Source organism: Danio rerio, chromosome 5 (assembly GCF_052040795.2).
Source record: "Danio rerio strain M-AB ecotype USA chromosome 5, GRCz13ab, whole genome shotgun sequence".
Taxonomy (NCBI): Eukaryota; Metazoa; Chordata; class Actinopteri; order Cypriniformes; family Danionidae; genus Danio; species Danio rerio.
In genome coordinates this window covers 9,662,403-9,688,747 of record NC_141025.1, presented here as the reverse complement: position 1 = coordinate 9,688,747, position 26,345 = coordinate 9,662,403, and the positions used below count along the sequence as shown (strand labels likewise).

Here is a 26,345-nt window from a genome sequence, read left to right as displayed (position 1 = left end):
TACGCTTGATTGTTAAATTTCTCTACCCGAATACGGTTAGACTCTCCAGAAAACCTTTCATCTTCCCAAAGAGGATTGCAGCTAATAAGAATACAATATATAATCACAGAAAAACTAAATATCGCAATGTCAGATTTTTCCAATAACATGCAGCAAATAAATAAATAAATAATATTTGTTAAATGGGGTCATGTTGAGCTATTTGAAGCTGCATTGATTTGATTTGAAAGTTCAGGCAACTAAGCTGAGCATCATATAAGTCCATTAAATATAGAAAACATTAAGATTCCCTTTCGACTAAAGAAAGAAATAATCATTTTGGATGACAAGTGCGTGAGCTGTAAATGATATGTTCTATTCTGGAAATTAACCAATCCTTTAATGGCCTGAAGGAGTTAAACTGATATAATATGAATCCATACCGATGCAGACGTCTATTTTGCCTTTGATGGCGGCCTCATGCAGAGGTGTGTAGTTCCAGTTGTCTCGAGCGTTGGGGTCGGCGCCGCTACACAACAGCAGGCTGACCACTTCTGCGTGGCCGAATGAGCAAGCGTTATGGAGCGGGATCAGACCACCATCATCACGGGAATGAACGTTGGCCCCGGTTTGCAGGAGATGCTCGACAACATCCTTTCTGCCGAAGCCTGTCAAACATCACAGACGCCAATTAGTTTAAAATGGAATCAATCGAATATGAAGAAATGAATTAGAATAGTGCATAAAATCATGAACAACAGGTTTAATGTTAAAGGCATAGATCACCCAAAAGTGAAAATTCTGTCACTGTTTACTCTGCACCATTTCTTCCTGTTCTGTTGAACGCAAAAGAAAATATTTTGAAGAAAGTTGGAAACCGGTGGCCATTGACTTCCATAGAACTGTTAATCTCAATGACTGCCTTTTTATATTTCCAACATTATTCAAAAAATCTGTTTTCAACAGAGAAAATAAACTCATAAAGCTTCGTACTACATATGGAATCTGTACCATCGCTGTATTTAAAAAATACTTTAAAGTGTGTCTATGTTTTAATAATTGATTATGGTTTATATTATTTTTGAGTGTGTATAAATGTTGTGATATGTATATTTTTGTAACTTTGTCCTATGCTTGACCAGGACTCCGCAGTACAATTTTTTACTTGTAGATTAATCCCAAATTTGTAACGATTGCAGAGAGATCAGCTCTCGCCTCATTCAAATCAGTTCACTTGACACTCAAAATTGAAAGTTGTAGGCAGCAATTACATTATTTAAGCAATAGGTGGCGACAACCAGCCATCCAAAAATATGCCACTGAATAATTCTTCAAAAATGATCATCTAGCAATGAAACATGAAGTTTTATAAGTGAATAACTGAAGAATTTATTGAAAATGAGACTAAAAATAAATGTGGGTTAAATGTTAGATTTCTGCATATAGCGTTATCAGCAACAGTAGTAGTAACAGTGAATTTTTCACAGTACTAAATATTTTATTTTTAGTCAGCAGATTTATTTTTTATTTTTTTAATTACAGCTTCTGTGTTCTGTTTGTTATAACCAAAAGTGTCTTGCAGTGCTGTTTTTGTAATAAATGAAAAGCAAATTACATTTGTCTTCTCCCCTATTTGGCTGATTCAAAAAATGGTACGATCCGTGACTAAAAAAACCAGTGTGATCCGAACCCTGAGATTTGTGATCTGGGGTCTGTTCTTCATATCTCGCTTAAAGGATCTAAGATGATTTGGCAGATCCTGGATCTTTTAGTCTTGATAACTGATCTCTCGCTAATTTGGTTCTTCAAACAAGTTCGTGAATCAGATTAAAATGTCTGGATGAACTCATCTGAGATCGCTGCGTGTGTTGTGAAGGACAGATCTATCGATCCTAGAAATCATGATCAGCAATGCAGCGATTGGCTGACGGCACAGCAGCGTAATGACATCATCTGATGTCATCATCCATGTGAGCAAAATTACATCAAATTAGCAGTAAACGGTTTGTTAAATATGACACGCAATAACTTTCCACATTTGTTGTGAGCTGCAGGCTTTACACTTTCATGTGTCAAGAGTATTCATCATGTATTTCAATGCAAATCAATGTATTTAGTTCTACATTTAGAGAAGATTTTCTTTAATATAGTAGCCGTTTTTTTAATCGGTGTAAAGAATAACTGGTTGTTTACAAAAGCATTTTGATATTGGTAAAGGTGTCTGCAACTTTTGTGAAGCATTAAATCACTGGCATATTAACTATCAAAACATGTTTATGACTGCATTAATGTATTATTGCTTTTAAAAAGTCACATATTGTGCATTTCTATTATACACAATTTGTACTAAAGCGATCTAAAAAGTTCATATCAATACGTTTTCTCTTTGCACCACCAGGTGGCAGTCTTTGCACTTTCATTTCGAGGGTGCAGATTGCATACGTTTTAAAAATATGTATAACTTTATTTATTTTATAAATAACTATAACTTTATATATATATAGTTAAAAAAAATATTTACCATTTTCCCAAGTGTATATAACTACTACTGTAAGAAATTATCAGAATTGGGAACATACTTTCTGTATTATCTTTGCTTGAACTGAGCCGATCTAATCCTGTTTATATGAATTGAACCTGCTCCCGATCAGGTTTGACCTAGCAGAACTGTTGCTATGACAACAACTCTCGGATCAGCTTTGAAGAACGAAACGATCCTGGATTGTGTCAAATCGTCAACATCCAAATACAGCCAACTGAGTAATCCATGTGCGAAGAACGGACCCCTGTTACCCCACTAACTCAATGGGACTTTTTAATTAATTAATAAATAAATAAAAATAGAAATAAAAAACACTTGAGGGTGGGTAAATGTATTTTTTGGGTGAACTATCCCATTAAAAATAATGTATTTGTGTTTGGTAATTGTACAAGTTTAAAACTGCATTTCTTTAAAATGGGTGAACTACAATTTTCATGACATTTCTTTCTTCATTAAACACAAAACAAGATCTTGAAAGACTAGCTGTCATTAGTCGGCTAATTTAAACACTTCTGCAGCATTACAGACAATCCATACAGTCAGTTGATATGAGATCACCCAAAATTGCACCCTTAGTAATGGTGAAAATCTTTTGTTATGTAGAGATGCCACACTGCGGGACTTTACCTGGCTTATGACATAATAGACCTTTAACCATTAAGCAAGCTTACAAAGGTGTTATTAACTAATTTTGGATTCCTGAACAGTAAATCTAAAGGTATCCATAATTAAATATGTACTTAGACTATATGATTCACGGTATGCACAGACATACATTTTCAGCGTCAAATTTAAAAAAAAAAGCTCCACACCCTAAAATAATGCTGGTTAATTTGCATTTCAGTCCACGCTGCTCATTTTCGACTGCAGGATAATTTACAGTTTAAAATAATAATTATAACACATTTTTAATAGATTTTCAGTTCACACTCACAGGCATAATGTGCAATAAAGACGGCTCTTTCAGGACTGTGCAATCCATCACAGCTTCGCATTTACACCTCAAAAAACTTCTTTTACACATGCAAATTGGCTTCAAATGACACATTATGAGAGATTATGACGTGACACATGAACATTGAGAACAGACAGTACATAATTTCTGTATAAACACCACACACTTGTGTATTAATAGTTATATTTCTATATTAAAATTCCATGCTTATATATATAAAAAAATTATAGTAGCTCCAAAAAAACACAAGTATGACATTTTATTGTAAGTAGAAGCATTAGCATAAATATAATAAATGCAATTGAGGTAAAGTTGGTTTTAAATTCATACATTCAGACTTTCACCATAATATAATCTCAGAAAACTATGCTTTGCAAATTATAAAAGGGGAAATCATATTAGCTATGGAAGGTAAATCCTGCCAATTTTAAATAAATCAAATAAACATTGGAAATGAAAATGAAAATCAGATTAACAATTTCATTTAAAAACACTGTTTGCAAAATATCTGGGAAAATTGAAAAGGAAATTAAATTATTTAATTTTCATTTTCACTTTGACAACACATTGTCCCTGTCAAATTGATAATTAAAATGAAGTTGCCAATTTAACATTTCATTTTCACTGCATTTCCACATCAAGTGCCACTTCCGCTGCCATTATTAAAATAAAAAGCCAAACTGAAAAATTAAATGTTAACAGTTGATTAATTATTGCTAACTTTGTTTTGAAATCATGCTTAAATGCGATTTGAGACCGAATATTCAAATAACGTTAGTGTGGTAAACAATATAGGGACATTCCAATAGAGATAAGCATGTTTTGTCCGCTTTTTTTGTTTGTTAAACTGACAGTTACTAGTGGTGTGATGGATCATAAATCTCACGGTTCGGATCACACTATAGTTTAAGTCAAATTTTTCTGATTAGCAAAAAAGGGAGACGACAAACGTAATTTGCTTTCCATTCATACGAGAATATTACTTTAAAAAGCATTGGTTTTAACAAACAGAACTTAGAACCTCATCATCATTTTCATCTGCTTATCCGGGGCCGGGTCACAGGGGCAGCAGACTAAAGCCTGGTTTATATTTCTACTACAAATTAATTAATACAAATTAGCCACTAAATCAAAAAGTTACAAATTGGCGTGAGATTGTGTTGGTTTAACAGTATTCAAGTACAGAAATTGAAGAATCAAACATAAAATAACATGGTCATCATGAATCTAATCCTGTGATGCGACTAGGGCTGCACCAAATTGGGAAAATTTAACATTGCAATATTTTTTTTAATTTTGCGATATCTATTGACATGAATACAAATTCACCAGATGACTTAATATCTCTATTTGAAAAGAATTTAGTGTTAGATTGATTGGGATGATTCTGCAGTGAGAGTGCATCTCCATAAAATCTAATAAAAAATCTTTTAAAATTTTGGGGTCCATTTTCGTTGTGGTCTGTGCTATTTGCAGTGCATTTCAGTAGCTGCAAGTGTTGATGGTATTTTCATGCACGTGTTTAGTCAGATATTGATGAATAAATTTTTACTATTTTCATCTCCATAAAATCTAATAAACAATTTGTTAACTTTTTGTTGCCCCAGACACATTTTCAGTGTGGTCTACGCTATTTGCAGTGCATTTCTGTATTTGCATGTGTTGTGAGTATTTTCACGCATAACAATCTATAAATACAATCAAGAAAAGGACATAATTGAAATAAAACGTTTTATTGTTTTCAGGGTCTAACAGTATTCAAATATAGTAAAATATTAAAATAATAAAAAATAGATAAATAAATGTAATAGTTAGTTAAGGTCGGAAATAATGCAATTTCTTATATCTGAATGCTTACAATTACAGGCATTAAAACACATGCAAATAATAAATTAAAACTTAAAATTGCATTTATCCTGTGGTGTGACTATTGCGAATCGATATAAGTTAATGCTGAATGCTAATGCTGAAACGATATATTGTGCAACTCTACTGTATACCACGCTAATTTGAATAATCGGCCTGAAATCGCATATGAAGCATTCAAAACAACATAAGCATTATTTAATTCACTGTGAAAATAATGTTGTACTTTGAGAGTCATTGGCTGCTAATGTGATTTTCCTATTTAGAATGCTTTTATGAAATTGTAATAAGGAGAAAGTCCGAATGTATAAAACCAACTTTACCTCAGCCAGTGTTTATATTATGGCATGTATATACTCACTCTCCGACTTTCGCGTTCAGTAAAATAGTAAAGCATAATTAAAAAATGGTCGGAGTGTGCGAATATAAAACCAACGTTATCCTCAATAATATAAACGCATACCTGCAGCGAAATGCAGAGGGGTTGATTTTCGTCCGGCCATGTCTTTAGCGTTCACATTCACCGAGTCCACCAGCCTCTTCACCCGCGACACATCTCCATTCCGACAGGCCTCGAACAGCTCCCTGAACGCCCCGCCAGCCCCGCACACCGCCTCCCCGGGACTGGCGGCTCCGGATCCGGGGCTCTGGCTGCCCGCGGTCGCGCTGGAGCTAATGCTGCTACAGCTGGAGCTGCCGAGGACTGACGGTCCCCCCGCGGCCGCTGCTGTTACCGGGGCGGGCCGGTCTGGGGAAGAGGCGGAGGCGGAGGAGGCCGCTGCGGACTCCATCGTCGATGCGCCACATTCTGCTGCGCCAGTGGCTGAAGGGCTCAATAAACTCGCGGAATCGGGAATAATAGCGGACGGCGATTCAGGAGGAGGGGAAGCGATTACGGCGTTTCGCGGAGACGGTTGTAGGCTGCTTTGTTGGTGCTGTGAGGATCGACGGGACACCGCCATTTTCCCCCCGAAGCTCCGTCTGTCAACAATAACAGCTGGAGCCGCAGCGCTTCCGTTCAGTGCGAGTAGGCTTCCGGTTGGGGGAGCTAGTGATCTTGTGGAATGTTTCCGTTTTAAGATAGTTTATTATATTAATTTAAATGCACTTTAATGTCATGTTAAACTTTTGTTATTATAAAAATATTATACATTTATGTGTCTGTCTACTTACCCTTTTATTTATTGATCTCTCCATATCTGTCTATCTGCCTCTTTATTTGTCTGCCTGTTTTTTTCTATCTATCTATCTATCTATCTATCTATCTATCTATCTATCTATCTATCTATCTATCTATCTATCTATCTATCTATCTATCTATCTATCTATCTATCTATCTATCTATCTATCTATCCATCCATCTATCCATCCATCCATCCATCCATCCATCTATCTGTCCTCATTTGTAAGTCGCTTTGGATAAAAGCGTCTGCTAAATGAATAAATGTAAATGTAAATCTATCTATCTATCTATCTGTCTGTCTGTTTGTCTGTCCATCTAACTGCTTATCCATCTGTCTGTCTATCTGTCTGTCTATCTGTCTGTCTATCTATCTATCTATCTATCTATCTATCTATCTATCTATCTATCTATCTATCTATCTATCTATCTATCTATCTATCTATCTATCTATCTATCTATCCATCCATCCATCCATCCATCCATCCATCCATCCATCCATCCATCCATCCATCCATCCATCCATCCATCCATCCATCCATCCATCTATCTATCTATCTATCTATCTATCTATCTATCTATCTATCTATCTATCTATCTATCTATCTATCTGTCTCTCTGTCTGTCTGTCTGTCTATCTATCTATCTGTCTGTCTGTCTGTCTGTCTATCTATCTATCTATCTGTCTGTCTGTCTGTCCATCTAACTGCTTATACATCTGTCTGTCTATCTGTCTGTCTATCTATCTATCTATCTATCTATCTATCTATCTATCTATCTATCTATCTATCTATCTATCTATCTATCTATCTATCTATCTATCTATCTATCTATCTATCCATCCATCCATCCATCCATCCATCCATCCATCCATCCATCCATCCATCCATCCATCCATCCATCCATCCATCTATCTATCTATCTATCTATCTATCTATCTATCTATCTATCTACTGATTTGTCTGTTTATCCATATATTTGTCTGTCTGTCTGTCTGTCTGTCTGTCTACTTATCTTTCTGCTTATTGGTCTCTCCATTTGTCTATCTGTCTGTTGGTCCATCAGTCTGTCTGTTTTCATGTTTCTGTGTTTGTCCATGTACTTATCTTTCTATTTATTGGTCTCTCTACTTGTCTGTCCATCTCTTTAGTGCAGGTGTCAAGAGTGAACACTAAACTGAATCAGTGTTCAGAATCGTTTGTCTGTTTTGTGACTCTCCTCTCTGTGCTTATTCAAACTGTTCTGTCAGGCTTTGTGAGGCCCTGTTACTATGGAAACAACAACAAAACCCTCCTGTTGCAGTAGATCAGGGACGCACAGGTTGTTTGCAAATCTTTAAAGCATTTTAATAGATGAATGAATTCAGGCTGAGATTATTTTGAGTGTTTAGAATAGATGTAAAAGACTTGTGTTTTAGTGAACTGTGTTGTTAATATGTAGTTGTGGAGATGTCTGTTTCCCCTCGAGACACTGACGGAAAGCAGGATTCCTACTTGAAGAGGTGAGTTATGGTTATGTAGCTACACGTTTGAATTGGATTTAAACACTTTTAATAGTTGTGATGTATTAATAGTTTTTATTATAATCAAATTTGGGTGTCCGGTTTGTATGTAAGAGTCCAACTCAGAACCAGGCAAGTTTTTAATGCTTTATGTGTGATATAAATGATGGTGTTGTGTATATGTTATATTTATATGGTGATGTAAATGATATATAAGTTGAGTGTTTATTCACAGGTATTACAAAACCCTTCCTGAGGAGAAAAGATTGATGATGGAAAAGTCTCTAATGGTATGCTGCATACAAAATGACATTGTTATGAAAATATTGAGATATTCAATGCATTGAAATGTATGAATGAAAGTTTTCTTGAGGTGTAACAATATATAGCATTAGAAAAGTTAAATATCATGATTAGTGTCCACAAAGTGAAGGTTTAGACCAGGCGTCACCAATCGTGGTCCTGGAGTGCTGGTGTCCCTGCAGGCTTTAGCTCCAACTTGCCTCAACACACCTGCCTGGGTGTTTCAATTATAGTAAGACTTTGAATAGCGTGTTCAGGTGTGTTTGATTAGGGTTGGAGCTAAAATCTGCAGAACACCGGCCCTCCAGGAACAAGTTTGTTGACCCCTGGTTTAGACAGATTGTAGTATTACAGTTTTTCTCAGTGGCTTTAATACATCTTTTAGATCAGAATTGAAATTCTCAAAACTCCCTGATCAATCTTCAGATCATTGTGTCGCTTGTGCACATCAGAAAAAAAGCAGTTTCTCGTTTCTTTTAACAAGTTGCAAATGCTTGTGTACATTCAAATGGTTATGTACAATTCTCTGATGTTTCCTACATTATCCACTGCTTATATCATGTTGATGCATTATAAATGCATTATAATGGTCTCTGTTGACCCCCACAACATGTAATCATTTGTTCAAAGCCTTTGCATGCAAAATGGCGGAACAAGCTTATTCATTCATTTTTCTTTCGGCAAGTGTCTTGAAAAATATGTAGTATTTAAATATTAAATATTATTTTCTGTCATCATGGCAAAGCTAAAATAAATCAGTTATTAGAGATGAGTTATTATTATGCTTAGAAATGTGTTGAAAAAATGTTCTCTTGGTTATACACACATACACAGTTGAAGTCAGAATTATTAGCCCCTCTGAATTATTAGCGCCCCTATTTATTTTTTTCCCCAATTTCTGTTTAATGGAGGGAAGATTGTTTCAGCACATTTCTAAGCATAATAGTTTTAAAAACCTATTTCTAATAACTGATTTATTTTATCTTTGCCATGATAACATTAAATATTATTTTACTTGATATTTTTCAAGACACTTCTATACAGCTTAAAATGACATTTAAAAGCTTAACTAGGTTAATAAGATGAACTAGGCAGGTTAGAGTAATTAGACAAGTTATTCTATAACGATGGTTTGTTCTGTAGACTATCCAAAAAAATTTGCTTAAAGGGGGTAATAATTTTGACCCAAAAATAGTCATAAAAAATTCCAAACTGCTTTCATTCTAGCCGTAATTAATCAAATAAGACTTTTTCTAGAAGAAAAAATATTATCAGACATACTGTGAAAATGTCCTTGCTCTGTCAAACATCATTTGGGAAATCTTAAAAAAAAAAAATAAATCAAAAGGGGGCTAATAATTCTGACTTCAGCTGTATATATATATATATATATATATATATATATATATATATATATATATATATATATATATATATATATATATATATATATATATATATATACACTGTATATATATACTGTATATATATATATACTGTGTGTGTATGTATATATATATATATATATATATATATATATATATATATATATATATATATATATATGTATGTATGTATATATATATATATATATATATATATATATATGTATGTATGTATGTATGTATATATATATATATATATATATATATATATATATATATATATATATATATATATATATATATATATATATATACATACTGTATATATATACTGTATATGTATATATATGAGCAATTCCAGCGTTATGGATGTGACATTTGCAGTTAAAACTCAGAACATAAATTTTTTATAGAAAGTATATGTTAAGATCATACTGAAACTTTTGTTCATATTTTCCAGAACAACTGACCACAAAGTTATGGGACCAGAAAAATATAAATCTGTAAACATGTTTTGTACTGTAAATGAGGAAAATAAACAAGTGTTATGGATGTGACCACAAAGTCTGCGGGTTGACAGTAGACAACAATCTTTGTAGAAATTCTGTGAATTGAACTGCACAACCCAAAAGAAACAATAAAAATCAAAAGGATAAGAGTCGGCTCACTATAGAACAAAAATGATTGGTTTTATCTTATTTATTATTTTCACTTTTATGAGGAAAAAGTGTCGTTATGGATGTGACATCTCTCCGTTATGGATGTGATGTGACAGTTGTGAAATTGCCACTTGTGTGATTTTGGTAAATCAAATATAGTAGTTTGAAAACATGATGGATGCAGTTTTGAGTATTTCTAAAGTACTGTAAATTACTTGCTTACCCAAAAAACCCAGCAATGGCTTCCGTATATTGGTGAAAACATAATTTTTTTTGTGGCAAGGTTGACATTTGCATGGAATTGCTCATAGTTTAAGTCAGAATTATTAGCCCCTTTTGATTTTTTTTCTTCTTTTTTTAAATATTTCCCAAATAATGTTTAACAGAGCAAGGAAATGTTCACAGTATGTCTGATAATATTTTTCTTCTGGAGAAAGTCTTATTTGTTTTATTTCGACTAGAATAAAAGCAGCTTTCAATTTTTTAAAAAACATTTTAAGGTCAAAACTATCAGCCCATTTAAGCTAATTTTTTTTTCAATAGTCTACAGAACAAACCATCATTAACTTGCCTAATTACCCTAACCTGCATAGTTAACCTAAATAACCTAGTTAAGCCTTTAAATGTCACTTTAAGCTGAAAAGAAGTGTCTTAAAAATATCTAGTCAAATGTTTACTGTAATTATGGCAAAGATAAAATAAATCAGTTATTTGAAATGAGTTATTAAAACTTCTATGCTTAGAAATGTGTTGAAAAAAAAATCTCCATTAAACAGAAATTGGGAAAAAAAATAAACAGGGGGGCTAATAATTCTGACTTCTGACTATATATATATATATATATATATATATATATATATATATATATATATATATATATATATATATATATATATATATACATATATATATACACATACAACTAAACAAAAAAAAAGACTTTCTCCAGAACAAAAGCAAGTTTAAATGTATGGGCTAAAACACATGTCTCTCTTTATCCAGGATGCAGATAATAATGAGCAAGCACACACCATTGGTCTAAATAAGGGTGTTTTCTCAAAAGGTGAGACGTAAAAAACCCATCCAGATAAATGAAAAGTGTATGATCAGATGTGTGTATAAAGTTAATATATGTATCTCTGTGTGTATTTCCAGATCCCAAAAAAGAGCACATTAAACACAGAAAGGCTGAAGATTCTGAAGATAATGATGCCAAAAAGGATAAAAAATCATCCACGTGCACTGTGTTATAACACATCATACACATCACACATCTTACCCATGCATAATTACAGTACCTCTCTTTGCCAGTCAGATACAATTGAAAATGCCATATCTTGTATTAGCAGTATTATTTGTTTATTTTAGATTCTGAACATGCTTTTAGAAATGTTCTCCTTTTATATAATAATAAGAGGTTTTGTGGCAATTTAATATAAAAAAAACTAAAGCTAAGCGGCAACGTCTTTACTCATAAGGCCAGGTTTTATCATTGTTTTGAATGGAAAACGTGAATCTATATTTTGCCCAATTCAATACAGCAAAAAAAAAAAAAAAAAATGGAGACAATATTTGAGTGATACATTTAAAACAGCATCTACAGTGCATTACAACATGGAAATGCAACAGACACACAAAACCACATAGGGTTTACCCATAATGCCTTGTGCATGAGCAAATGGTGCAGCTGAGTGTCATAAAAGCAGTCAACAACATAATACAAGTGTAAAGTAAACACAACACAGCTTCAGTTTACCTGCTCAAACAGAAATTACATATAATGTTGCCTTTTGCATGTTGTTTCTTGCTTTTAATTCATTTAAAGTTTTCTCAAGTATACACTGATGAGATAAACCTGATCTGAAGTGAAGAAACACATGGTCGGTATAGTTAAAGCTTCTTTGAAATGTGTTTTTTTTCCCCAAATTCGACTTAGTCCCTTTATTAATCTGGGTTTTTCACAGCGGAATGAACCGCCAACTTATCCAGCATATATTTTACGCAGCGGATGCCCTTCCAGCTATCACTGGAAAACGTCCACACACTCATTCACACCCATACACTGACAATTTAGCTTACCCAATTCACCTATAGCGCATGTGTTTGGACTCGTGGGGGAAATCAGAGCACCCGGAGGAAACCCACGCAAGTGAAGGGAGAACATGCAAACTCCACACAGAAACGCCAACTGACCCAGCCAAGGCTCGAACCAGCGACCTTCTTTCTGTGAGGCCACAGCACTACCTATTGCGCAACTTTAAATCATTACAATTAAATCAAATTTAATTTGACATAGGCTGCATAACAACACAGCCAAACAAGAGCGGATTATGATTTACTTAGCTGGGGATAATGTTAGCATTTTAAAAATCTTTGTTTACAGTGAACTCTTAACTCAACTATTTTTCTTACCTCCGTCTAAAATATCTTAATTTGTGTTCCAAAGATGAAAAAAGGTCTGGTTTGGAACGACACAATGGTGAGTAATTATTAACCTAATTAAACATTTTGGGTGAACTAACCCTTTAATATTACACTGCTCGATTCTGATTGTTCAATCATGACATTCATTGGTGCATAATTAAACCGAAACTAATAACCGGGGCTCATCTGTGCATAGGATACTTACAAATTATTTAGAACTTTTGTGAGTATTTTTGATAAACTATACCCTGCTGAAAAATCCAGCTTAAACCAGCCTGGTTGGCTGGTTTTAGCTGGTTGACCAGCCTGGTTTTAGAGGGGTTTTGGCCATTTCCAGCCTGGTCTTAGCTGGTCAGGTTGGAGAATGACCAGCTAAATCCAGCTAAAACCAGCCTGGTTTAAGCTGGACATAGCTGGTTTGGGCTGGGCTCCCAGCCTGGCTAGGCTGGTCAAGCTGGTGTTAGCTGGTCATCTCCCAGCCTGACCAGCTAAGACCAGGCTGGAAATGGCCAAAACCCCTCTAAAACCAGGCTGGTCAACCAGCTAAAACCAGTCAACCAGCCTAGGCTGAGGCACAATATGCTGTTATTCATGCCTCTGTTCTTGACTGTTTGGCGCCATCTTATGACTGAAGGTTGTTGTTGGTTGTGACCAATGACTAGAAAATGGTTGTGACTGAAGGTTGCGTAGTTTGAAAAGTTGCATTCAGCCGTTATTCTTTCTGTAAACTTTTAATGAAATGGTTAGTAAATTACATCTCAGATCAATGTTTTATGTCTTATTGTTTAGTTTTGGGGAAAGCAAAAATTAAAGCCCTTAAAATCTTACACAACAGCTGCTAATAAACCTGTCAAGCGTTTTTTTTCCCGACAGAACCTACCGACTATAGACACATTTGAATGAAATATTACTAAAAGTTGAATAATTAACCATATTTTTTTCATTGTTAGTTCACGTCAACTGAACTAGCGCTAGTAAACTTATTGTGAAGTGTTACAGAAAAATACACCACCTGACTTGTTTTGGATCATTTGGTATTAAAAGTGGCTTATATGAAAGGCAAAGCCTTCTAGATTACGCTTATTTGACCAAAATAAAATGTGATCATGCCTTGATTCTTAATTATTTCATTAGGACAGTAAGGTCTGACTTGGCTTAGACAAAAGTCTTGTTGCTTGACAGAAAAAATGTACAGTATAGAATATAAAGTCATGCTGCAGTGGAAAAGAGTTACTATTGGGTCTGACTCCACACATCTCTGCAATGACTCAAATCACTGATTAATAAAGTCATCTGGAATGGTAAAGAAAGCGTTCTTGCAGGACTCCCAAAGTTCATCAAGATTCTTTGGATTCATCTTTAATGCCTCCTCCTAAATTTAACCCCAGACATGTTCAATAATGTTCATGTCTGGTGACTGGACTGGCCAGTCCTGGAGCACCTTGCTTTCAGGAACTTTGATGTGGAGGCTGAAGTATGAGAAGGAGCGCTATCCTGCTGAAGAATTTGCCCTCTCCTGTGGTTTGTAATGTAATGAGCAGAACATATGTCTTGATACCTCAGGCTGTTGATGTTGCCATCCACTCTGCAGATCTCTTGCACTCCCCCATACTGAATGTAACACCAAACCATGATTTTTCCTTCACCAAACTTGACTGATTTCTGTGAGAATATTGGGTCCATCCAGGCTCCAGTAGGTATTCTGCAGTATTTGTGATGATTGTGATGCAGCTCAACAGATGATTAATCTGAAAAATCCACTTTCTGCCACTTTTCCAAATAATCAACTAGAAGTCAAGTTATTATTTATTTTAATACTGGTATCGACAACAAGACTTCTGTCAGGTACTGTATACTTAGTAGCCTATAAAAATTATCAATTCGTAAAATGTTACTAATTTCCATAATTAAAACTGCATAATTTTTGTGAAGTATTATTACACATGATATTAAACACATCTGACAAAAAAGCATTAAAACCACAAATGTTTATTTGCTCTGGGAAATAAATTAGCATACAGAGAAATTTATGTTAACCCCCAATCACGCATTTACAATTGTGTCCTTTATAAAAAGAAGAAAAAAACATCAATGAAATGCAACTGATATCATTTCTGACAATTACATCTCTGCACAGAAAAGCAGTGCACCCTATATGCCAAACTGGGATGTAATAAAGCATTGGCATTTCCATTCATATCCCCCCAATATTTAATAAATATCTTTATTTTTATTAGCAGCAGTAGTGTAAACAGTCTATTTAGCACATTTTCAAAAGTGATTTATTTTCTCTGCAACACCAAAACTGAAATTACAATTCTGTGCTTTTCACATGACTAAAAATACTGCATTCAAAAGCTTTTTTACCCAATTATTTAACTCTCAACTCTTCACAGAAAAGCAGTGCAGCCCACGCCAAACTGGGATCTACAGCATTTGCAATTAAAATTTTAGTTTTATTTATATTTAATATCTTTCGACTATATCCTCCTAGGGCCTGAGTGTCCACATACATAGACAGCACATTTTAGCTCTTAAGTGGCTATTTAAAATACTTTGAATGTTTTATATTTTGTTACAGACATAGTGTCATCCTACAAACTGTTTTGCAGCATATGAAATGTCCCAAACCCTATTTTTAACTGTCTAAAATAAGAAACAATTTTGTTTTTATTCTTTGATAGCAAGTTTTAAAAAAAAATCTATGTTAAATATGCATTGAAAAAAAATTCGGGAAAAAGTGTTTTATGCAAATTCGGACCACAAGTTCACATATATAAACTTAATTTTTCTCTAAAAGTACATCATATCAAAAGATGATTTTTAGATATTTTAATTAGGTTCCAATAAGGCCAAATGCTAAGAGAGATAAAAAAAAATGCATATAAAAATCACCTTGAGCCTTAAGAGGGTATTTTCTGGTATAAATAGTGTTTAGTCGCTGCTGTCTTCCCCCACCACCATGTGGCTGTACTTCTTCTGCTGTTGCTCTTTAAATGAATCCTTCACCTTTGCCCTCTTCAGACCGCCATCCCTGTAAAACACACCAACACACAAAATAACAAACCTTCCCCTTCAATTCAATCAATTGAATCGGACAGCTGAATACAAAATAACTTCACTCACCAGGCCAAATCTACTAAACCTCCTTGTTGAGCAATAGTTGACTTCACCCTGTTGGCAAACTGCACAGCGTCCTCTCCTTGCTGTGCACACAGGAAATGAGTCAGTAAGTGTAATCAGTCATATAAACATTCACAGTGTGGCACAAAAAAAGTCTGGTGAAGAGTTTTGAAGTGTGCATTTTTATTCCATGTTTGACGTAATCTTAACCAAAACATGAAGAGAGGGTGCAACAGTGTAGCTCCTCCCTTTAAAAAACAGCCAATAGCTTTTTGTTTTCTCACAGCTCTGCCAGTGAGAGTGGTTAAGATAAAGAGCATCAAATGAGAAGCGTCTTAAAGGGGGCGGGGCATGTCAGATACTAGAGAGCATTTGATTGGTCAAAAGATTTGATGAGAAAATGAAGAATGAGGCGAGCTGAATAAAACCGTTGATCCATGTAGGTGGAAGTGACAAACTACAAGCTTTACATGTTTATATCAGTTGTACATCTCCTAAATGCAAATTTCGTCACTTTTTTGGTGCGCACTAGCTTATAGATATCCTAAAAACTAACAATACTGTCACTAATATCTAAAAGACTTCATTTTAATTTCATAAAACCTTTAAAGTCTGTTTGAAACTGCTCGATCGCTCACCTCCTGTGTCATTGGAGGCAGATACCAGACGTTGCACACAATGGCCCAGCTGGTCATCATCCGCAGTAGATAACTCATAATACTATATTTGCTGCTGTTCCAGAAGGCATCTCCAAACTGAGGATCATACTAAATATAACACAGACACTGCATGAGTATCAGAGGGCCAACACACACACACACACACACACACACACACACACACACACACACACACACACACACACACACACACACACATAGCAGTATCCTAAAGCAAATTTTATTGTATAAAAAGTAATGTATATATATATATATATATATATATATATATACATATATATATATATATATATATATATATAATCATAAATATAATAATTGTATTAATTGTATATACAGTATATATACAGTTGTAATCAGAATTATTAACCCCCCTGAATTATTACCCCTCCTGTTTTTTTCCCCAATTTCTGTTTAACGAAGAGCAGATTTTTTCAACACATTTCCAAAAATAATAGTTATAATAACTCATTTCTAATAACTGATTTATTTTTTATCTTTGCTTTGATGACAGTAAATAATATTTAACTAGATATTTTTCAAGACACTCCTATACAGCTTAAAGTGACATATAAAGGCTTAACTAGGTTAATTAGGTTAACTAGGCAGGTTAGGGTAATTAGGCAAGTTATTGTATAATGATGGTTTGTTCTGTAAACTACTGAAAAAATATAGCTTAAAGGGGCTAATAATTTTTACCTTAAAATGTTTTTTTTTTTTAAATAATTTTATTCTAGTTGAAATAAAACAATTAAGACTTTCTTCAGAAGACAAAAATATTATCAGACATACTGTGAAAATTCCACTGCTCTGTTGAACATCATTTGGGAAATATTTAAAAAAGAAAAGAAAACTTCAAAGGGGGGCTAATAATTCTGACTTCAACTGGGTATATATATATATATATATATATATATATATATATATATATATATATATATATATATATATATATATATATATCACTCCTCAGAATTTCTTGGACATATTACAAATAGTATTTCGCATTATTGCACATTATTTTGTGTATAATTACATATACTGTAATTACATACATAAATATATAATTTACAGTATATATGCACGCATATAAATATTTGCAATATATTTGTTTTTACAAAACACATATAGTTTCTATATACTTGAAGGCTATATCACAAATTTCAAGTTTTTAAGCAATACATGTATTTATTATGCATTTATTCTTTTTTTTGATACTTTATTAATCCCAAAGGGATATTCATAAATTCCAGCAGTATCCACAAAAAGTATAGATTAAAACAATAGCAAAATAAATAAATGCACCCATACTCAAAATATATTCACATCTATGTGTTCATATACCTATATAAACATGCATATACAGTGATATACATCAGTCACATACATACATTCATTATAAAATCGTTTATAGTGCGATTTTCAGTATAAAAGGAAACACAAACAAGGGTGTAATTGTAACCTTGGGGAGTGACACAAACAACTGAGGTTGGATCTACAAGCAGGTTTATTCAGTGTTCAGGCAAGCAATGGTCAACACAGGTGCAAACAGATGTATAAAGGCAAATCCAGATTTGTAGTGAATATAACAAGCAAGAGGTCAAAAGGCAGGCGGCAGACAGGGATAACTAAATAAACAAGGCTGGGAAAACAAGGCTAGGAAAACGCGTTGTAAAGTCACTGTGGTAGATAACAAGACTCTGCAAACTGAATGAGTGAGTGTGTAGCTTAAATAGTGTGTGCAATCAGTCTCTGACAATCCTCAGGTGGTGTGAGTGTAGCCAGTCTAGATGAGGAAGCATGTGTGAGTGTGAGCAGAGTGCATGTATGAAAATGTAGTCCAGAAACGGCGGATTTGTAGTCCATGGTGATAGTTAGTGAAATCCAGCGATCTTATGAAAGATGATCGCTGGTAATCGTGACAGTAATAGGTGCAATATGTGCTATGTTAGTTATAGTCTAAGGGTGCTTTCACTTTTTAATCCCGCCTGAAAGAGGTGGTCTGGGGTACGGTTTATGCGAACTCTGGTAAGGCATCAGTACTACAAACTAACATTTTCATAACGTTTGTTCGTTCGTTTGTGTGTGTGTCTGGGTTACATTTCGTACCTTGATGACAAGCAGGACTGAGCCAGGGCAAACACAGTGATAATGTCTGCTTGTCTCCTCCAAAAACAGCTTCTGCAGACACTGTGTGATGTTCTGAATGTTTATAATATGTTTGCGGCTAGGGTTGTAACAATATACCGGTATGACGGTTTACCACGATTTGAACGTGCACGATTACCATACCATGAACAATTGCATATCAACGGTTTTAACCCTTAAAGACCGAGACAGCCGCCCGCGGCTAAAAATAAGTATTGCTCTTAAATGTTTAATAACTTTTGATCCGCTGATCCGATTCATACAATTCAAAGATTTGCATAAAGTAGAGAATCTCAGCTTTCCAGTGCTGTATCACATACCATTCGCGGACTTTCAGAGGCTCCGGAATCAGTGCGGTTACGTCATCAAAATTTGACAACGCTGATTTGACAAAGAAACGCTCGTCACTGTGTCTCCGGACAAACCAGACATGATACATTGATGCATTGTCCCTCCTCCATGCCCAGATTGGTTCAAACTCGCTATATCACAACCAATAAGCATAGGTTTCACTTTTGTTTGTGGACCAACACTGAGCTTTTTGAACAACACGGAATGAGAGATAGGCATACATTTATGCACGGCTAAATAAAACGCAAAAAAAAAAAAGTTTTGCATGAAAAAATTCTCATACTAAGTACTTTTGCATGCACAGCAGCACAGAAACATGACAAAACAGTGACACAGCAAAGACGAACTGCTGCTCTTGCTGTTTTCAAAAGACACAAATGAAGGTGCAGCTGTTTGTCTGCATTGCAGACAACCATATCCAAATCCATATCCACAGACAACCATATCCAAATCCATATCCACAGACAACCATATCCATGCTGGCACATAAAACCTAAGGATGTTCCATATTGAATCTAGTTTCGTTATGTAACTATTTATAGTATAGTAAATATTAATATCTATTTTTTTACTGAGGATTTGCACCATGTTTATTTGGACTTTGACACATTATTTATTATTTTTTTATTTGTTCATTGTACAAGTGGACACATTCTCTCACCTCAGCGGTCAAGATTAAGTCCTGAAAATCTCAACATGCTTACATTTCTTCATCACAACCAAGACTGAAAAAAACAACGCTTTAAATACATGTTTACAGCCATAAACTTGGTATTGCACTTTTGGTCTCCCATTTATCCTGCTTATAAGGAAGGACAGTTTAAGTTTATTTTTGTCTAATCTTAAAAGACCCTGCTTGTTTATTCCTTCTAATTTAATTTATTAAAATGGGAGATTTTTCAGTTTATTTTTATAAAAGACTTCTATAGTTCTATTAAAATGGTTCTTTCAAAAGTTTGTTGAAATAAAACCTTTGTTCAGTCAGAAAACGTGTTCTTATTCTTTTCAGGGTCTTTGCTATGAGAATTACTATTTAATACCGTATACCGCGAAACCGTCAAACCGTGGTATTGTTTTAGACGATTATCATACCATAAAAAAATCATACCGTTAAAACCCTATTTTGGTCCAAAACCAAAAGCTTCAGTAAAAGCAGAATGACCGCGATGTGCGGAAGTCTTTCCATTTTGGCACTTTCGTGACCGTCACCTAGCAACGGCTGTAAACAAAACAGCAGCTCGATGACGCAAGTGTACCGGTGTTCAGAAGGAAAAAAGACAGTGTGAACACAAACCAACCGAGGAGGTGGCAAGAGGGGACAAATCGAACTTGGGTACGGTCCACACAAATAAACCAAGTGTGAAAGCACACTAAAAGCAGAGGACGAGAGATGAAAAGTGTCGGCATGTAACTCTCCCACCCCGTGTGGAATTAAAAAGCCAATAATGACCTCCTTAGTCTCTCGGTTAAGAATGTCAGTGACAGCAGTGACCAAGGATGCTGTATATTAGGTGTATCAGATCGTCCTTATTATAAGTTCAACTTTAAATTCCTAAACAGTCTCTCACTACACCGTATGTTAAAATGAATTCAAAACTGAGCTGATCACCTTTGCTTTATAATGAGAATGTAAATAAAAGACAAGCATCGAGACTTACCTTTATAGCCACGGGGTAAATAGTTCCTCCAATTTCGAAACTTCCCTTTTTAAACATCATTACTGATGTATTATTGATGCAAGTTCCTGCAGGGGCAACCAGGTGCAAGTGTTAAAACTTCAGGCTGGACCTGACTTACCACAGAAACTGAATCTCAGTGTTTTTCTCACTGTCATTATGCTCTTACCCTCAGGGAAGATGAGTATTGGCAGCTTTGTTTTGGCATTTACGTGATCTTTTAACCTGTGATAGATGAGAAAACAAGAGATCAATGAACAGAGCTGAGAGGTTATCAAATGCACTGCAAAAACATTGTTTTCCTTATACTTACCCTAGATGTTTTTGTCTCGTTTCTAGTACAAAAACATCTAAAAATTCTTATATCAAGAAGCATTTTCTAGTCAAGCTAAATATATAGGTCTCTACCACAGACCCAGCGCAATAAGGCGCAAGATGTATAGGGCGTGCTTTGTTGCTATTTTCAAACCAGCGCAGCCCTCATTTTCCTGCTTTGCGCCGCATTGTTTAAATAGCAAATCCATTTGCGCCACTTTTTTGACTCATGGTTGTTTCAGTCTAAAAAGCAGGTGTGTTAGGCGCATTGTTGTAACGTTGCTATTTTGAAGAACTAAAATAGACTGTGCAGTTGACCCGCTAAAAGCAGGCCTAAAGTCCAGCGCAGAACAAGTTAGTTCTGTGCCTTAAATGCGTACACATTGCTTAATACACACAGGATTTACAACAAAACACAGATATCTTCACAAATGAAACAGGATTAATTGATTAAAATGTTACAAAAAATTTTACTTTATACACAAATATAAAAACCATGCAAATCCATGCTTTTTTCATCTTGGGGGGGCTTTTTTCAGTTGCTTCATGACAGTTTGCTTTTTTAGCAGTATTATTTCTTATATGCATATTTATATTTGTTTTAATAAAAACATGTTTAGATTTGTCCCCCTGTCGGATTTTGGAGACGTATGCATCACCATGGGTCATAAGAACAGGATGTGTGTTTGGATAGAACTCAGTTTCTAAATTGTTCATTTATTTGTTTGCTGGATATTAGAACAGAATTTAGAAATAGTTTTGAAAGTTTACAAACAAAATTAAATAGGTAGGCTAATGGATGTCTTTAGGAGTGCATACAACACTATTTCCTTATCCATGTAAGTAAATGAGTAAAGAGAAAGTAAAGAGGCTGAATGGAGGAGGCTCATTCTTGATCCTCGTGCTGCAGATGCTCTGTTCAACTGTTTTCTCGCTAGTGAAGCACTCAGTTTTTCTGCCTACAAAGTTTGTCTTGTAAATAGCAAATGTGCCATGGTGTGATGCAACTGACTTCTAAAGGGAATTGGAAATGAGACTCTGAGTGGTTTATGCTCAAAACACACCTATAACTCAATAAAAGAATAAGCTCAACCCTGTTAGACCATGCACCAGGGCGCAAAGCAGATTTATCTGCCCCTAAAATAGCAAAAGCTTATTCAGGCACATCCTTAACGCTTTTGCGCCATGCGCTTTAGACTTTGTGCATAGATCGTTAAAATAAAGCCCATGGGCTTGTTTTAAGAAATAGTATGTCAAAATGAATTGAGTTTTTCCTTAAAACGAGCAAAATAATATTGTTTTTCCCTTTGACATAAGGTTATTTTACTTACCCAACTAGCTGATTGTTTTTCTTCATTATTTTTAGAGCTTCTTTTTGGTTAAAGTAGCTATTAAAGGCTGAAAATTGAATTTTTTAATTGATTACTGTGAGTTCAGTTCCTGTTCATTTTATCAGCATTACGTCACTGTGTGAAAACAAATGGTGTATATCCTGAGCCTAACCCTGTGCGGATTAGCTAGGTCAATCTGCAGTTAATGTCAGAATTATTGACGTTATTAGTATCTTTTTTCCTTTATTTCTGTTTAACAAAAAGAAACATTTTTTCAACACATTTCTACACATAATAGTTGTATTAACTCATTTCTATTAACTGATTTCTTTGCCATGATGATCATACATAACATTTTGCTAGATGTTTTTCAAGATAGTAATCAGCTTAAAGTGACATTTAAAGACTGAACTGGGCTAAGGCAAGTCACTGACTGTATGGTTTGTTCTGTAGCTAATCAAAAAAAAAAAAAAAAAAAACTTAAGGGGGCTAATAATATTGACCTTAAAATGGTTTTCAAAAATTAAAAAACTGCTTTTATTCTAGCCGAAATAAACCAAATAAGACTTTCTCCAGAGGAAAAATATTATAGGAAATACTGTGAAAAATTCCTTGCTCTATTAAACATCATTTGAGAAATATTTGAGAAAAAATTCACAGGAAGGCGAATAATTTTGACTTCAACTGTACATACATCACCGCTGGCAGATTTTATTGGCGATGTAAAATACTGTATGTTATTGAAACAGTAAATAGTTTTGGAAAGTCTCATTCATGCAGAGAGGAGCTGTACTGACATGACTGTGGAAGAGCTGCCCTGGGCGCTACTGAACTGAGCTTACTCGATTTAAAGGGATAGTTCACAAAGAAATTAACATTTAATCAGCATCTATTCACCCTCAAGTAGTTCCAAACTAGTTTCTTTTGTCTGTTAAATACAAACAAAGAAAACTTTTAGACACTGACATCCAGGGGAAAATGTCAAGTCAATAGTTACAGGTTTCCATTCATTCATTTATTTTCTTGTCGGCTTAGTCCCTCTGCTAATTCAGGGTCACCACAGCGGAATGAACCAGCAACTTATCCAGCATGTTTTTACGCAGCGGATGCCCTTCCAGCCGCAACCCATCTCTGGGAAACATCCACACACACATTCACACACACCCTCATACACTACAGACAATTTAGCTTACCCAATTCACCTGTACCGCATGTCTTTGGACTGTGGGGGAAACAGGTTTCCAGCATTCTTCAAATGATCTTCTTTTGCAATTAAAGGTATGTATGTAAGTTTGACACCCAGCGGTTGAACCAGGTATTGCATTCCTGGATTAAAACAAACGCAAGCGCAGGTTTCCAGATTGAGGACTAACAGGAGTGAGTCTGATAATCAAGCTTAAAGGCTGATTTAAATTGTATTCTATATGAAAGCAACGACACGCAATAGATGGAATATTTAGCATATTAAATGGAGTTTTTGTTCCAACCAACTACTACTTGCTATTTCTTGCAGCTGAACAACAGAAAACTGACAATGATCACCTTAGGTAAACCTCATGTGCTTTATTCAGTGTTGAATGCTAATAACGTGAGTTTGAAGGCCATTATACATGACATTTATTGCCATACTACTGAAAGCAGCAGCAGAAAGTTCACCTCAGATCTTGAAAATAAAATAAACCATGTGAAATTGATCTTAAGAACAGACTCAAAACCAACACATATCAGTGATTCAGCATCTCCATTTAATAATGTTAAACAGTTTTAATATGTATTACAGTTTTTCTCAGTCGCTTTGGTGCATTTCTCACTACACTATTTACATTTGCACAACAGTTAATGCATTTCTCAAAACAATAAGTGCAAACTGCAAAACCTAGCTGATAACCTGCAAAAGCGCGTCACATGCTCAAAATGGATAGTTCATTCCTCAAAAGCAAGTATTCATGTCAATCAAACTGTGAGTATTGTCGAAATGAAAAGTCCTGACACCATTGTTTATGAACAAGATAGTCAAATGGCTTAGTCATGTTTTCATTATGACAGTTTACTCTGTACATTTTTTCAACGCAAAAAAAAAGTCAGACTTTGTTGACACTTCCTGAAAATGGTCAAGACAGCACTATAGACTATTTGCACAGCCATTTGAAAACTACAGTAAAGTGAGACATCACTGCATTGAGTGAGTTATCTGAGTACAAGACACTGAATATGTATGTTTCACATTTTTACTGCATTTGCTCTTTGCAATCCTAATTTACTCACAGCATTGTGCAAAAGAATAAATACACCCTTATTTACAACAAGCATAAACTCCCTTTAGGTAGAGCTGTGCACAACTGTACACAATATTGCAGTACATATTGGAACTAAGCCTACAACATACACAGGTCTGTAAATCATGTTTCTTAAATATCAACAAACATATAATGGTATTTTAATGCTTTAGAGGAGTCAAAAACTTACACACAGCACCTTTAAGATGAACAGTTGATCACTGCAAGTTTTTGGTAATCTTTAATCAAAAATTAAACCATTTGCTCTAAAACGGCAGTCCTTATCCGATGATGTGAGGTAAAATAACATACTTAGCCGTGCCCCCTCCACCCATTGACTTGGTCGGCACATCCGGGAACGCCCACAAAAACATCACTACCGTTTGTGCTGTGTTGGGAAAAGAACCCATCATTATGAATGTATGGAGAGCTTGTTTGGTGCTTTGTCTTAACTTTATTCATTTATTCTCCTTCGGTTTAGTCCCTTTATTTTATCAGGGGTCACCACAGTAGAATGAACTGCCAACTATTCAGCATATGTTTTACACAGTGAATGCCATTCCAGCTGCAAAACAGTACTGGCAAACACCCATACACACCTACACTCATCCACTACGGCCAATTTAGCTCACCCAATTCACCTATGGCGCATGTCTTTGGACTGTGGAGGAAACCTGAGCACCCGGAGGAAACCCACACCAACACGGGGAGATTTTTTTAATCATTAAAGACATTTTTGACCAAGGAACTATTAAAAGAACACAAAGTTTGCACTTTTATGGCTTTTTTTTATACTTTTGAAACCATCTCCATGTATGAAAATTAACAGAGTGTATTAGTGTGCCACTAATTCCCAATGCAACCTGAGTCTTGGATGCATGTCAGAACAACGTGTGTTGTTTTAAATAAATGTTTCTGTTGTGCTGTGAGGCACATAGCAGCTGACTCAGACTGATGTGTCCCAGCATGCAACCGGGAGAAATTCTGTCTGAGAAATATGACTTTATGCATGGATAGTGGAAGTCAAAATTATTTGCCTTCCTGTGAATTTTTTTTCATCTTCAAATATTTCCCAAATGATGTTTATCAGAGCAAGGAAGTTTTTACAGTATTTCCTACAATGTTTTTTCTTCTGGAGAAAGTCTTATTTGTTTTATTTCGGCTAGAATAAAAGCAGTTTTTAATTTTTGTAAAACATTTTTAAGGTCAATATTATTAGCCCCCTTAAGCAATTTTTTTTTTCGATTGACTACAGCAGTGGCTCTCAAAGTGGGGGTCGCGAGACAATGAGGGTGGAAGGGGGTCGCTTGGTGATTTCTAAAAATCTCACATTTTATTAAACTATTAAAATGATAATATTTTATTAATTATTATATTTTAATGTTGACCCCTGGGGTTATTATGCTGGATTAACATCACAGCAATAGTGTTAGTTGCAGCAGATTGATTTTGTGGTACAGATTTTGTGGTATTTCTCAGATTTTGTGGTACAATATATATACAATAACTTTGACACCTTTCTGGCAGTCAAATACATTAAAAATGAAGTCCACAAATGAACAAGGAGAATAATCTCCAAGTGGCTCCAAGTCTAAAAAAATGTAACCAAGAATAGTCTTTTTCTTATAAACATTGTGCTTATGCCTATGTT

The 26,345-nt window shown here is 34.9% G+C and overlaps 3 protein-coding genes and 1 long non-coding RNA gene across 12 annotated transcripts in view; 1 reads left to right on the top strand and 3 right to left on the bottom strand.

Annotated features, from left to right (window-relative positions):
- tnksb (tankyrase, TRF1-interacting ankyrin-related ADP-ribose polymerase b) overlaps positions 1-26,345 on the bottom strand; it is a 318,296-nt gene that overhangs the window by 54,161 nt on the left and 237,790 nt on the right. For 4 of the 6 annotated variants that reach the window (XR_015490439.1, XM_087252590.1, XM_087252592.1 and 1 more), the window contains exons 1-2: positions 5,806-6,328; positions 423-647 (exon numbers count right to left, since the gene is read on the bottom strand). The exons of 1 other annotated variant lie outside the window; for it this stretch is intronic. Coding sequence is in view for 4 of the 5 variants with exons in the window: in XM_087252590.1 (XP_087108716.1) it covers positions 423-647; positions 5,806-6,304 (724 nt within the window). In the remaining variant the exon portion in view is untranslated. 6 annotated transcript variants of the gene reach the window in all.
- Positions 1-26,345, bottom strand: part of LOC147843842 (uncharacterized) — a 321,661-nt gene that overhangs the window by 102,744 nt on the left and 192,572 nt on the right. The gene's annotated exons all lie outside the window — the stretch shown is intronic.
- si:ch211-155m12.5 lies at positions 7,852-11,935 on the top strand. The gene is made up of 4 exons (NR_104068.1): positions 7,852-8,023; positions 8,259-8,313; positions 11,373-11,433; positions 11,526-11,935. It is a non-coding gene; the product is annotated as a si:ch211-155m12.5 (long non-coding RNA).
- agpat9l (1-acylglycerol-3-phosphate O-acyltransferase 9, like) overlaps positions 14,768-26,345 on the bottom strand; it is a 46,643-nt gene continuing 35,065 nt past the window's right edge. For 2 of the 4 annotated variants that reach the window (XM_087252565.1, XM_087252566.1), the window contains 5 exons: positions 20,942-20,997; positions 20,755-20,840; positions 16,556-16,684; positions 15,921-16,000; positions 14,768-15,828 (listed from right to left, as the gene is read on the bottom strand). In XM_087252565.1, coding sequence (XP_087108691.1) covers positions 15,729-15,828; positions 15,921-16,000; positions 16,556-16,684; positions 20,755-20,840; positions 20,942-20,997 — 451 coding nt within the window. In that variant the 3' untranslated portion in view covers positions 14,768-15,728. 4 annotated transcript variants of the gene reach the window in all.